General features: G+C 41.1%; 1 protein-coding gene across 2 annotated transcripts in view; it reads right to left on the reverse strand.

Moving 5' to 3' along the window:
• FHAD1 (forkhead associated phosphopeptide binding domain 1) overlaps positions 1–14,463 on the reverse strand; it is a 71,229-nt gene that overhangs the window by 19,492 nt on the left and 37,274 nt on the right. For both annotated transcript variants that reach the window (XM_089773212.1, XM_089773211.1), the window contains 7 exons: positions 13,401–13,596; positions 8,597–8,667; positions 8,066–8,203; positions 5,558–5,665; positions 4,411–4,500; positions 3,045–3,270; positions 1,457–1,538 (listed from right to left, as the gene is read on the reverse strand). In XM_089773212.1, coding sequence (XP_089629338.1) covers positions 1,457–1,538; positions 3,045–3,270; positions 4,411–4,500; positions 5,558–5,665; positions 8,066–8,203; positions 8,597–8,667; positions 13,401–13,596 — 911 coding nt within the window. The remainder of the gene's footprint in view (positions 1–1,456; positions 1,539–3,044; positions 3,271–4,410; positions 4,501–5,557; positions 5,666–8,065; positions 8,204–8,596; positions 8,668–13,400; positions 13,597–14,463) is intronic.

Here is a 14,463-nt window from a genome sequence, read left to right on the forward strand (position 1 = left end):
AGCTCAATGGTGAAGATAAGGGCAGCTGTGAATCACTGGAGAACTCTGAGCGCCATTTCTTGGCCTAGGGGCAGTACATTGGCCATCCATGCTCAAATCCACAAAAGCAATGAATGTAGAAGTCAAAGCAATGTCAGAACTACCTGCTATATGATTTTGTTGCTTAATATGCTTTAAGTCTCCAAAAGTGACACAGAATTGAAGAAAAACCACAAACATATGATACCATTTATTTAAAATATTTTTATCCCACCTCTTTATTTAAAATATTCGAGGTGGCTTACAAAATTTTTAAAAACACAATATCTATCTATCTATCTATCTATCTATCTATCTATCTATCTATCTATCTATCTAAACTTAAAATATGAGACCCCAGAGGGACATAAAACCTGCTAAGAAATCTCGAGAGGAGGGACATTCACACATACACAAACTCAAACACCAATAAAAGCATGAGTAAAAAGGCTGGCTTTAGTAGAAGATTTACCCACGTTGCTCAGGACCCCTCAGGCAGGGGACTGGGAATGTGGAGGGTGCAGGAGTCAGGGCAGGGGATTGGAGGCATGGGGGGCTTAGACAGGAGGTTAGAGTATAGGAGTCAGCGCAGGGAGTGTAGGGGGGCTTCCCAGGGTGGTGGGGGCCACACTGCCTGGCCAGGGTGCGCTCCTTGGGACTGGTGCATTTGCTGGCCCCCATGGTCATTGTAGAGTATAACTGTCTCTGCTATAAGAGCTTTCCCTTTTCCTTTGACGAGAAACAATCAGATTCCAGGCACATGCCATTGTTCTGGCACAACTAGACTCTCATCTTGCTTTAAGTTAGGAGAAGAGGAAGCTACATGCCAAATTTGGAGGCCCTAGCTTGTATCATTTTGGAGTTCTTGAACAAACAGACTCTCAGATGGATGGACAGACAGATGGATGCACATTTCTAAAATATACAGGTAGATTTTACATTTTAAATGTGCCTCTATGCACATTTATTAGATGTTCTGGGCCTGATTCACATTTACACTAAGGGGATGTCTACACAGCTGCTCCTTCCAGCCAACTTGGGCTCGGGCTCTGTGATGTTTCACTGCCGTGGGGATTTCCAGGCTCGGGCTGGACTCCAGGCTCTAGGACCCTGCAGGGTGGGAGGGTCCCAGTGCTTGGGGGCAGAAGTCTACATAGCAATGAAACAGTCCAACAGCCTGAGCCCCATGACCCTGAGTCAGCTGGTACAGGCCAGCTATGAGTTTTTCTTTGTTGTGTAGACATACCCTTAGAGACCTGAAAGCGTGAAAACTCTCCTTACATCTGGGGAAGGCTCCTTTATATAGCCAGAGTGAAATAAGGGGAGGGGGGAGTGTAAATGAGATTCAGGGCCTTGGGTTTTTAAAAAGTTGGCTACTGATTACTAGTTCTCCTTTTACATGATGATCAAACTCAGAGGACAGTTGTCAGCTGCTTACATCAGAAGTGCATGGGCCTCTTCATTGTCAGAACGCTCTTCTGAAACAGCTGATGCTGACTTCTGAGGCTCTTTCTGAAATACTGAAGAAAAAAAAAATAAAACCAAGACTATCTACAATCAACTAAGTCACTAGTTTATTCTTGAACCCTATGGGTAGTTGAGGCCTCTTTGCTTTTGTGATGCAACTTGGGCTTAACAGAGGACTATTGAGAGATTGTTCAGCAGATTTCCCATCACCAAATGAATTACGTTATTTGATGAAGGGCTTTTTTTTTTTTTTTATAAATTTCTCTGTTCAAATCCAGACATTAGTATCTTTATATTAACAGGCAGCAAGCCACTACAAGGAAACACTAGACTTAGCAACTATGGCACATAATACAGGAAATGTTAGATTTGATCCTTCATCTTCTCAGTCACTTCGGCCCCAATTCAAGAAAGCTGTTAAACACGTCCCAATGCAGGTGCACTTTAAACATGCTTAATTCCAAGTACAGTAGACTTCCGATAATCCGGAACCTTTGGGACCTAGGTGGTGCCGGATTATCGGATATACCGGACTATCAGGAGGTACTATAAGATGGTTATATATATATATACTGTATACAGTATATACTGTATATAAAGTGTTCTTAACCCTTTTTATTGTACATACTGTATACAGTATACTGTGATGTTTTTGTTTTTTTAACCCTTTTTTACCCTTTTCGCTCGGTTCAGCTGCTGCCGCTGTTGCCTTGTGACTCATTTTTTGCCAAAGCTCACTCACTAGGCTCTTGCCATTTTGATGCCGGACTATCAAGAGTGCCGTACAATTGGATGCCGGACTATTGGAGTTTTACTGTATGTGGTTAAATCCCATTGATTTCAAGGGTTACAGATCTTTCACTGATGCACGGCCTGAGTGCATCTGGGAAAGTCACAATAGAGAACATAGGCTATGTCTAGACCACAGAGTTTTCTTGGAAAAATGGCCGTTTTTCCGATAAAACTTGAGTTACGTCCACACTGCAAGTGCGTTCTTTCGACAGTAAATCAAAAGAACAGAGGGCTTTTTGCACAATTGGTAATCCTTATTCTACAAGGAAGAAGCCTTTTTGTGAAAAAGCTCTTTCGGAAAAAGGCATGTGAGGATGGGGAAGAGGGAGTTTTTTTGAAGAAGAAGGAAAAGGAAAAAGCACACGTGCCCTGGTGGCCATTCTGTCCATAGCAATCACTGCTTACATGTGAGATAGTGTCCAGAGTGCCTGGACGCTATCTTTTGAAAAAGTGCTTAATTTTTTCGATGCGCTTTTGCAGCGTGGATGATCTCTTTCACAAGAAGTTTTTGCAGAAGATCTCTTCCAAAAAAAGCTTCTTGTGCAAGAAGCCTGTAGTCTAGATGTAGCCATAGTGAAATAGACTTTTCACAAATATATTAGTCATACTTGTGGTGAAAAAAAACATTGACTGATCTTATCCCTGAGTTACTAAGATATCCAGACTTACTTCAGAGTAGAACCCAATGTACTACAGTATCTGTAATTATGCAGCTAATTTAACCCTTTTACAATTAAAAAAAACCTCCCATAGATCCATTTACCTACTTTCTATTTTTTCCCGTAGCGCTACATTTTCCTCCTCTATATTCTCCTGCTGTTGTGTGGCTTCCTGCAGTTTGTCTTCTAAAGCCACAATTGTTTCTGAATGTTGCTTGATCTGTTCTTTATACTCCATGATCTCTTTCTGAATTTTCTGCTTCAGTAACTCATTCTCCTCCTGAATGAGTGTTAGATGTTTGTCCTGCATCAACAGGTGCTCTTGCAACATGACCTAGGAAACATTTATTAAGTCTGTCAGAAGTTTGTTGTGAACTTGAAGTGTGGGAGAAGTTTTTAAAGTTTAAACATGTTTAAAAGGGTTAAGGGCCTTCATTTTCAGCTGGGCAGATTTTGCGGAATTTTTTCTAAGCTCTGCTCCTAACTTTTACTCCATATTATAATAGGAGCGAATGAACAGTAGCAAGACCTGATAACCATTCTGAGTCCCAGCCCAGACATTTTGGAACTGGTTTATTCCCTGCTGTAAGATGATCATTGGCAAAATTAGGATATTTGAAGTTCGTGGGGGGACTGGGCTTCTTGCCTCTTTAGCTGGTTCATTTACTGGTTGCTTCCCCTGCTTCAGAAATCCAGCCTAGTTGTTGCTGTTGCTGCCCCCAACACAGGCTATTTCAGCTTCCCCTGGCCACTGCCTGTGTGTTGCCGATTCACTGACTCTGCTTCTGGCTCTTGCCCCAGCTCTCAACCCATTTCATGATTATAATTGTAAGCCTAGGCATGGGAACTAGGAGTGTGGATGGTGCTGCAGCGCCTCTAGACTCCCAGCCTAGCACGCAGCATCCCTGCTGCTTCCCTGAGAACTGCAGGCTGTACTGCTGGCCCTGGGCTTAGGGACCCAGCTGCTGCCCCATGCTCTGGTGGTTCTGCTGCTGGCTCCAGGCCTGAGGTCCTGGCTGCTGGTCCTGTGCGAAGGGGGTTCTGATTCAGCCCCACATGCTGGGGGATCTGCTACTGGCCCCACACACCAGAGCTTTGCTCCTGGCCTCAGCTGGAGGGGGGGGGAGGAGGGGGAAAGGGGAGAGGGTAGGACAGGGTAAGTGGAGGATGTCAGTGCCCTCACTCTTAAAAATATTCCTGGGACACTGATTGTAAGTGTGGACTGGTGGAATTTGATTATGTAACTGAGCGTGCTTGCACCTGGAGCCTCCAGAGCTAAAAGCATGAGCTACAATATCCACAATTTCTTATGTGGGTTACAATTATATAAGAGGTGACCCCTCAAATGAATAGGTTTGCAGGGGGCTCTTGATGTGCTTGAACCAGCCTTGCTCAGCAGGGTGCCATGGAGAAACTGCATTCAAATGAAAATGTGCATCATGCCTAATCTAGTAAATATATTCGTTCTAATTACCTCTCTCTTTTGAGCCTCTTCTAAGCTGTCCACTGCTTCTTTCAGGTTGGCATTTATAATGTCTTCTTCTTTCATTTTAAGTTCAATTATCTAAATCAGAAAAAAAGCAGTAGATGAGAACAAAAAAACCAGAACCTTTCCTTTCCTATACACATGTAATCTCTGGGAAAATTCATCATGTGTAAATAGACACATGCCCAGTGAAGTCAGTGATGATGTGCCCTTTTATAGCAATGATGAATTTGTCTCGCAGTGATAAACATGTTTTAATTTTTTTATTTAGGCATCAGGAATTTGCATAAATCTAGGAAATAAGTGTATGTAGTCATTATTTTTTAAAATTGTGACTTTAAAATGTTTTAACTGGAGAAACTCACAATTATGCACTTTACAGGTTAAGAAAGGTCAGAGGTCATTCACTAGCTATTAGTACTGTACGAGAGTTAATTATAATTGATGCCAAACAGATCCTTTTGAATAGGGGCAAGGAAAGTATATATAGAGGGAATATCAACAGGAAAAAGTCACCTTGGCTGCATAGCATTGCTGCAGCAGAAAAATACAGCTACAGATAAATAAAGTTGTGGAGATTCTTTATTGCTTTACCTACTGGCTGCTTTCCCTGCTTCTAGGTCTGTAATCATTTCAGAGCCCCATGGATGACTGACACACACCCAAAAAGGTTATCACAAAACATGTGTAATGTATGTGCATACACATGCTGGGTGTAGAGCTAACACGTTCATCTCCTGTAGAAGTTTTGCCTGAGATTGAAACCATATGACTGCTGATGGAACACAATCTAATGCAGTGGTTCCCAAACTTTTCAGCATGACTCCTTTTTGATTTTTGAGAATCTCTCTCTCTCTCATCTCACACACACACACACACACACACACGCCCCCTCCCCGCCAATAGCAGCAAAACTTGTTGAGGAAAAAAAAAAAAACTGACCAGGGCCAAAAAACAAAACTTAGAAGAGAGGATTGACCAGGAGGGAGGGGGAACTGGGGCACTTCCCCCCCCTGAAATTTCTTCATGCCCCCCCAGTTTGGGAACCAATGATCTAATGGGATCTGAGGTTAGAATGGATTTTGAAAATGAGAATGTAAGATGTTCTCCTTTGTCTCTTCAGTTTTTTAAATACCTCACTCAGATGTCTCCACTGATTTTCCAAATGTTGGACCTTTCTCTTTTCTTCCTCCACAGATTCCTTTAATTTGCCTTTTTCTTGGGCAACAGCACTGTCTAGAATCTGAGAAATCATATCAAATTACCACCCAAGTGCTGACTTCTTTAGAAGAAGGACATTGTTGAGATGGAAAAGGCAGAGAGCAACTAATATGAGTCAGGGTTTTGGAGGAAGGATGAGTTATGAAGAAAGGTTAGCTGGATTTAGCACAACTTTAAAAAGGAGAGAAACTACAGATATGACAAAAAGAAAAGTGGAAGTGAATGGGCTGTTGATCAACTGATTAATTTGAAAATCAAAAGTCTGGGAAGGAAGTTCAAGAAGAGACTGACTGATGAATAATTCAGGCAAAATTATAATACACACTGTCATTGACATATGGCTACTAACAAGAGATTAAGTCAAGCTGGAGAGAACTGTGATTTTTTTAAAAAAGTAAGTGTCTTCCTCACTAATGCCAGGTGTTGTGTGATGTAAAGGGATAACTGGTTACCTGGTAAGCATTGCCTTACTGGGGTAACTGGTTAACCTGTGACCAGCCCAGCTGGAGCACCCCCTACCCGAGGTAGAGTGTGATGGGTGCTACCCAACCAGTCCCACACTCACGGCGTGGTGCAGCGGCCCCTGCATGGCCTGGCCAGAACAATATGGCCAGGCCCACCGTGTTGCAGTGGGTCAGTTAACATATAGTTTAAACGGTTAACATTTTAAACAGGATTTCACATTCCTATCCAGGTGTTTTGAAGATCTGTATTTTCCTGAATTTAAAGAAAGTCAATGAAAACAGGTAAAGTGACAGCACAAATTTTGACCTAACTGGGACATTTTTCTTCACATATATATATGCTGATATATTTCAGTTGTGAAGGCCTATTTCCACAGGAGAGGCTTCAGCAGTTCTACAAAGGGATCTATTTATGCCATCTTCCCACCGTTCACAATCAGCCCTATGGGATGCAGTGTTCCCTCCAACCTTTGCCATCCATGTGCAGAATATATTTTTTTTATGTGCACTGAGGCATGTGTGAACATGCTCCACCATTAGAAAGAAAACCTAGCCAGGAGTGCTCTCTTAATCAGCTGGGTGACATTTAGCTCTCCTAAGTGACCACACCAGCACACAGTTTACAGGGAATACTGATGTTATGAATTCCCCAGTGTGGGTAGATGAGGGAGAGGAAAAGGTGAGATGCAGATTGGAGCTTCAGCCTGCTCGGGAGTTATTTTAAACGATATCAATACTAAATTATACCACTTTTAAAAAGCATCTTTCATATACAATTATCAAAGCACTTCACAAACATACCATGAGGTAAATTAATCTAGAGACTGAACCTCTCTGGTTTGGGACTCTCTGTTCCAGCAACATTTGTGATCCAACAGTCCCACTAGGGGCAGCAGAGCTCAATGGCCAGGCTTGGACCCAACATCGCAGCCCTGATGGCCCAGAGCCAGGGAACCTGGCAGCTGGAATAGTGGCCAGCAAGAGAGCCAGATTGGGGGCAGGCCGGCAGTGGAACTGGGTGTGGAGGCGGAGCCCAGAGGAGAGCCCAGTCGGGTCCATCAGCCTGGAGTCCATCAGCAGAGGGGCAGGAATTGAACTCACCAGTCAGGTCCCGAGGGTGCCAGATCAAGAAGATCTAACCTGTATTATTATCCCTTTTTAAATCTCAGCCATCTCATACACAGAGTGGTTTAATTTTTCTTGCTGAAACTCAAATATGGAGTCAGCTGTGGAGCTGTGAACAGAAAGGCTCCTGATTCTCCATTTGTTGCTCTAAGTTTAACTCTTCGAGTACATGTACACAGCACCCAAAACTCAAAATATGATACACAATTTGCGCTATGCAAATTGCATATCTTATTTTGAAACTATTTCGAAATAGCTTATTTTGGAATGTGGTGTGACTCCACACCAAATTTCGAAATAACGTGCTATTTCGAGCCAGCCTTTATTCCTCATGCAATAAGGTTTGTCGGGATGGTGAAATAGTGTGCCCGTTATTTCGAAACAAATATTTCGAAAAAACGGGCATCTTGTGTAGACATGGGGTAGCTATCTCAGGATAGCTGTGCAGTGTAGACGTATCCTTAGACAACAATACTTTTAACAGAGACATTATTGTTTTCTACTGGCCCTTATTCCTTTTTTATATTCATTTAATATTTGTGCAGTATTTGCATGTCTTGATCTCTCTCCTCACTTGAACAGAACTACACAGACAAGGATCCAAAGCAGCGCATCAGGTTTGGGGTGACATCTTGGCTCCATTAGAAACAATGGCAAAACTCCCATTGACTTCAAGCTGTCAGGATTTCACCTCTGTACTTTTTAGAAATTTGATCTGAATCTGAATTTTTGAGCTAGAATTCAGCTTCTTTATACATGCAAAACAACAATGTATTTGTATGTATTGTTTGTGCATAAAAGAAACATTTTTAAAATGAACCATTCTACTATACCTTTTTATTTTCTTCTTCTTTTTCTAAAAGTATTAGTTTTATCTTCTCCTGTAATTCTTTCTCGTGTTCTACTTTTAGTTCATTCAGCTTTTCCTGTAGCAGAGAATTCTGGGATTCCTGTAATTTGTGTAATTGGGCCTACAGAGAATTGTCAGAAAATAAAGATATTAAAAAACTGGTCACTTAAGCACAATGTTAGAAAACAAAGATATTAAGGAACTGGCCATTTAAGCATAATGAGATGTAATCATGTGGATGTTCATTAATATTTCAACAAACTATTCAGAAAGGAATTATGTTTAAATAACATTTGTAATGAGTGACTTCTGAAAAAAGAATTCATACATAACACTGGCATTGGACATAGAATGCTTCCATAACACTGCATTGCAGACATATCCTACATGTCAGATCACTGCTCCACTCTGGATTAATCAACGAATCAATCTTTAAGCATAATCAATACTATTTATCATCATATTTTCTTGTAATTCAAATCCACTAAAGGAGTCTCATGACATTTTTTTTTACCTGCAATGTTTGAATTCTGCCCACAGTTTCACGACTATTCTTCAGCAGACTCTTCATGTAGGAGACTCTTCCTTGGCAAGAAATGAAAAATTAAAAAGACAGTGGTTTTACTACCTGGGAATTTTCTCCCTTCTTGTCATTTACCAGTGGAAAGTGATGAGGCATGGAAAGGCCTAGCAAAGGAGGCAGTTTGTTTTGCTATGGCTTCAAGGTTGGCCTTTTTAATCCTAGATTTCATTATCTTCACTATAGGGTCTATTCCTGCCCCCTTAGACAGTGCTGAGGGGACCAAACAGATATAAGAGTCAGAAAATGGCCTTCATCAAATCATCTAATACCCAGAGTAGCTGCCACTAGCCTTCTCTTTACCAAAGCCACGTGCAAAACCCATGCTCTGCGAAGGGAAGGGGCATACGTGCTACATGGGTTGTTCATCTGATAGGGTATATCTACACTAGCCCCCTAGTTCGAACTAGGGAGGCTAATGTAGGCATTCGAAGTTGCAAATGAAGCCCAGGATTTAAATATCCCAGGCTTCATTTGCATCTTCCCGGGCGCCGCCATTTTTAAATGTCCCTTAGTCCTAATTCGAACTACCTACTCCGTGCCGCATGTAGCCGCGGGCACGGAGTTCGGACTAAGGGACATTTTATTTTCTTCCACTATTTGATCTGAGGAAGTGGGTCTGGCCCACGAAAGCTCATCACCTAATAAACCATCTTGTTAGTCTTTAAAGTGCTACATAGTCCTGTATTTTGTTTCAGCTACACCAGACTAACACGGCTACATTTCTATCACTTTAAATCTATTGTTCAGGATTTTCTGGATTGTGTGAATGTGCGCCCCCCCTGAGGAGAAGATGTGACTTGTGCTTTGGTTCTCAGAAATACCAAGTTAATGAGCATAAATTCTCCCCTTCTGCTGTTTTTACACAAAAAAGGAAAACACTGTCTGTTCATGTATTTATGCAGTAACTAACCTGTGATCAGGAGGGCACATCTACCAGCTTTTTCCTTGGATGACAAACACATTTCAATGGAGCAGCATATTGTTACTGGATAAAAATTACTTGCTCCTTCTGGAGAGGCAGCACTGGCTAGTACCAAGAGAGCCAACAACTTTTGGGTTCTTGTTCCAGTGGCTCCTTATGTCTCTTAAACCTCTCTGTGCTTCAGTGTCCTCATGTGCGATAAGGGGATAATAATTAGCTACTTCACAGATGTGTTGTGAGGCGCGTCTGTGTCAAATCCTAGGTTATTCATATATAGATCCTAAAAGTGCAGTGTAGATGTAGTTTTGGATGTGTTATTCAAGATACAAACAATTTTATCTCTGTCATTGTGGGCTAAGGGTGTAAGAAGTGTGAGAAACATAAAGGCTACGTCTACACTGGCATGATTTTCTGAAAATGCTTTTAACGGAAAACTTTTCCGTTAAAAGCATTTTCGGAAAAGCACGTCTAGATTGGCAGGATGCTTTTCCGCAAAAGCACTTTTTGCGGAAAAGCGTCCGTGGCCAATCTGGACACGGTTTTCCGCAAAAAAAGCCCCGATCACCATTTTCGCGGAAAACAGTACTCTGCTGTCTATACTGGCCCTTTTGCGCAAAAGTCTTTCAGAAAAAGGACTTTTGCCCGAATGGGAGCAGCATAGTATTTCCGGAAAAGCACTGACGATCTTACATGAGATCGTCAGTGCTTTTCCGGAAATTCAAGTGGCCAGTGTAGACAGCTGGCAAGTTTTTCCGCAAAAGCAGATGATTGTGCTTTACAATCTTGCCATACAAACTTGCCATACAAACTACACCCCGGTGGTTTCATGATGCACTGTGTTCTATAACATGCTACAGTGTATGTTTTAACCCAAAGGGAACTACAGATATTTAAACAGAGCATGCACAATAATCCAAGAAACCAATGGGCCAATACCTGCAACATAGTCACAATAAAATGTCCCCCTTCACTGACGTTCATTTTAAAAACAACCTGAAACTAGTATCTCCCCATGAAAGGATGATCACAAAAAATGGTTTATTTCTGCTTTGGGGATTCCTTCAAAAGAGGAGGAATTGACTTTCCCTTAGATAAATGGCATTCTTAGGCCTTTTTGAAACCAAGTTTAAAACCATGCTAGACACAACTGCATTAAAACACAGTTGTAGCATGGTTTTCCTAAACAGTATGGGTTTCTCTTGTCGCCCTCCTGCCACTTGCACCCTTTTAATTCAAATTATATGAATAAATACAATTTTTACAGCTTTGTATGCAAGCAGCATGTGAGTGAAAAGTTAATTTCCCTCTTCTCAGTGCAATGAATCACCTCTGAATTAGATTACATAATGTGAGTTACATGACATGATGTATTGTTCTGCCTCATGACATGAAAAGCTGTTTGTTTTTCCACACACAAAGTTAAGGTATTTTCAGTAAATCAGAATAGAAACTGCTCTGATTCACAATACAGATTCAAGTGGAAGGGAAAGACAAAACAATCTGTTACCTTGCATCGAGTTAAGATAAGAGCTTTGGCACTAAAAGAGCTAGTGATACTAAATTCACTGCCAAGAGCCTTTTCTATTGTTACAAAAGGAAAAGAACCACCAAGATAAAATAACTGGCATGGAGGGAAATATGCAATTGGGTAAGATCCAAAATAAAAATAGCATATTTAGAGAGGCAAAGATCAAAATATTGTTAAGGTGATATCAATTATGCTAGATGATTTTGTGCCACTTGGCCAGAAATATAGCAATACAACAAGACAGAGGGACAGAAATTGCTTCAGGATCTGATTCTTTGAATGCCACTTCTACAGTTTTGGAATGTCGGGAACTGGGGTTTTGGTTTGGGTCATGATAGTGACCCGCCATGTCATTCACGCACAGCTTTGAACCCAGGTCCAACCTTCCCCAAATTTGGAGATGTTCAGGACTGGGATTTTGTTTTGGAACCGTATAGAACCCAGCATTTCTGTGGCTATTCACTTTATACTTGTGGGTATCCACATCCACAGACGTGCATATCCATAGCTCATCTGAAGGGGGATTTGATAGCAGCCTTCAGCTTCCTGAAGGGAGGTTCCAAAGAGGATGGAGAGAGGCTGTTCTCAGTGGTGACAGACGGATTACCTAGAGGTGGTGGAATCTCCATCCCTAGAGGTTTTTAAGTCCCAGCTTGACAAGCCCTGGCTGAGATGATTTAGTTGGGGTTGATCCTGCTTTGGGCAGGGGGCTGGAGTCGATGACCACCTTAGGTCTCTTCCAGCCCTGGGATTCTATGATTTTTGCAGATACGAATGTGCAGGGCTTGACGAACCGCAGCGAAAGCCGCTCGCCAGCCCCGCACTGCGCGTGCACAAGAGCCACATTGCACTTGTGCGTGCTGCTGGTAACCGGGGCACCGGGCTGAAATCTACTCACAACGGGTGAGTAGATTCAATAGATTGTGGAGCCCTGCGAATGTGGATACAAATTTTGTATCTGTGAAAGGCTCTAACCAACTCTACTAAGGATCTATAAACCTAGAACCTCATTCATATTAATATTTTAAAAAGGGATTAATAATGTTAATATTGCCAGAGAAATAGTTTGAATGTCAAAATAGTGTATGTTAGGGTTTTCTTTTAAAAAACAAAGATCTTTATTTACCTGAACCACCTACTATTGAGCAAGACTCCTCCTTGCTATTTGACTTTATAAAAGTGCAGGGGAATAGTGTGTTGTGTTTTAAGATGCATTGCAATTGTTACGTATTTTATTGTAAAATTGAGGATAGTTAATTGTTTGTTCTCTGGTGCCATAAATAAATTACTTTAAAATATTGTATCCCATGGTTTTCTTTTCTTTTTCTTTTTTTTAATACTAATATGACAACTTCTGCCTTTTTTGCCAGGACTCATCCTATATTTTTGCCATTCCCACCACTGGCTTTAATGATGAGTTACAATGCGGCAGGTACACAAACCTGTTCAATAACGTAAAGTGGTATTCTCAAAGGGAAATAAGGAAGCTTGACACCCAGTTCCCATTAAATGTTGATGAATTTTAGATGAGCACGTAGCTTCTTTAAGCTCTTCTGAAAATCCCAGCTATAAATTCTAAAAAAAAAGCTAGCAAGTCCAGCATCAGGCCTATTGCTATGCTGTGGTCTTGCTCACAATGGCTACATACACACTGCACATTTATTTCAAAATAAACTATTCTGGAATAGTTATTCTGAAATAGCTTAAATCGAAATAGCACGTCTACATTGCAGGGAAGCCTCAAAATTAGTCAGAGGCAGGCTTCCCTTATGTAGATGTGCTATTTTGATTTAGAACCCCAGGCCTACTTTCAAGTAGGAATAAGGGATCTTCCGGAAAAGGGCTTATTTTCCACAATATCCCGTCTAGACTGGCGCTTTTCTCTGGCAAAACCCCGAGCCGGAAAAAAGCGGCAGCCATGTTCATGCAAATGCCGCGGGGGATATTTAAACCCCCCGCGGAATTTTCAATTCCGAAGTGTCCCATTAGCATCCCTTTTCCGGAAAGGGGTGCCAATGTAGACACAGCCCCAATGTGTCCCACCTTGTTTCGCTTGCCTACTCAGTTCTTCTGATGTGTTGAATTGAAATGCCCAAGAAACTCACTTTCTGCTGCTCTCCAGATTTCCCCATCTAATCTAAGGCATTGTAGTTGCTAAACCCAGCCATATTTACTGGGCAATACTGGGCCTAAGTTTAATAAGTGATCGTATTTTAAGCTGCATTTTGAACTCTCGTGCTTAGTATATAGGAAAAATGTTATACATCAGATAAGAAAAAGCAAACCTTTGTCACAGCAAGACAAGTCAATCCCCACATCATGAAGTAGTTGTTCCACTGCTTCTACCCATGAGAGTAAACTGCTTAGAATTTCAACTACTTGTGTGCGGACCCACAAGACAGAGGGGTCAATGCGCAGATCTTGAAGATTACAAATCTCTCTTTTCAAGCTATCACTGCAATAGGAGATCTTTAAAAAAGCCTGAAAAAGATTTAATAAAATTAAAATGCTTGGGATTATTATTAATTATAATAACATACTTATGGGTCATTTGTATCTTAACACAACAGTAAACACAATAGACCCTTTACAACAAAACACACTGTGTTATTACTACAACAATCCTGCTCTGTTTTAACTATGACTATTTATTTACTGCAACAACTTTCAGGAAAGTAGTTTCTGTAGGATGTAATGTAACTATCCAATCCATCAGGTATTGATGTTTACTGCAATGGCCATTTTCACTATACTGTATTCTGGACTCAACTGGACTTCCACCCACATGTCAGCCAACTTTTGATACTTCTGTAACGGGGAATAATTATTGCTCCATAATAAAACATATTATATCTCTGGTACTATTACCCCTTGCGACCTCAGCCACAACCCTTTTCCAATAGACTATCCTTATATTCTCATATAAAGTCAAGTAAGGCAGTAGGAGTGGGAATAACTACAATTATTTTTAAAAAAATCTGAAAAAGCAAAATGATATGGTTTTCATCTCCCACACCCCAGAAAGTTTTATTCTTGATTTGGCCTGGATAAGTTATGTCCTAAGGAGTCTTGCATCTAGCACTGTAAGTCACTGGGAGAACTGGGTACCTAACTTCCATGAGTTCCTTTTAAAATCCCAGCCTACAACTTTTATCTGTCACCTTTGCTCCAGTTTAAGTAAATACATTTTACTGAGTGGTCTGAATGGCCAAAAAATGAGGTTTTCACTTTAACACTAAAGTTTTTTCAGATCAAATGGACAATGGCTCATATTCTTCATGCCCCAGTGATGCACTAAAGAGGTTAACTTGGAAGATTACAAATAATAAAGTCAAGCACGACCTCTTT

Source organism: Pelodiscus sinensis, chromosome 24 (assembly GCF_052426305.1).
Source record: "Pelodiscus sinensis isolate ZL-2025 chromosome 24, ASM5242630v1, whole genome shotgun sequence".
Taxonomy (NCBI): Eukaryota; Metazoa; Chordata; order Testudines; family Trionychidae; genus Pelodiscus; species Pelodiscus sinensis.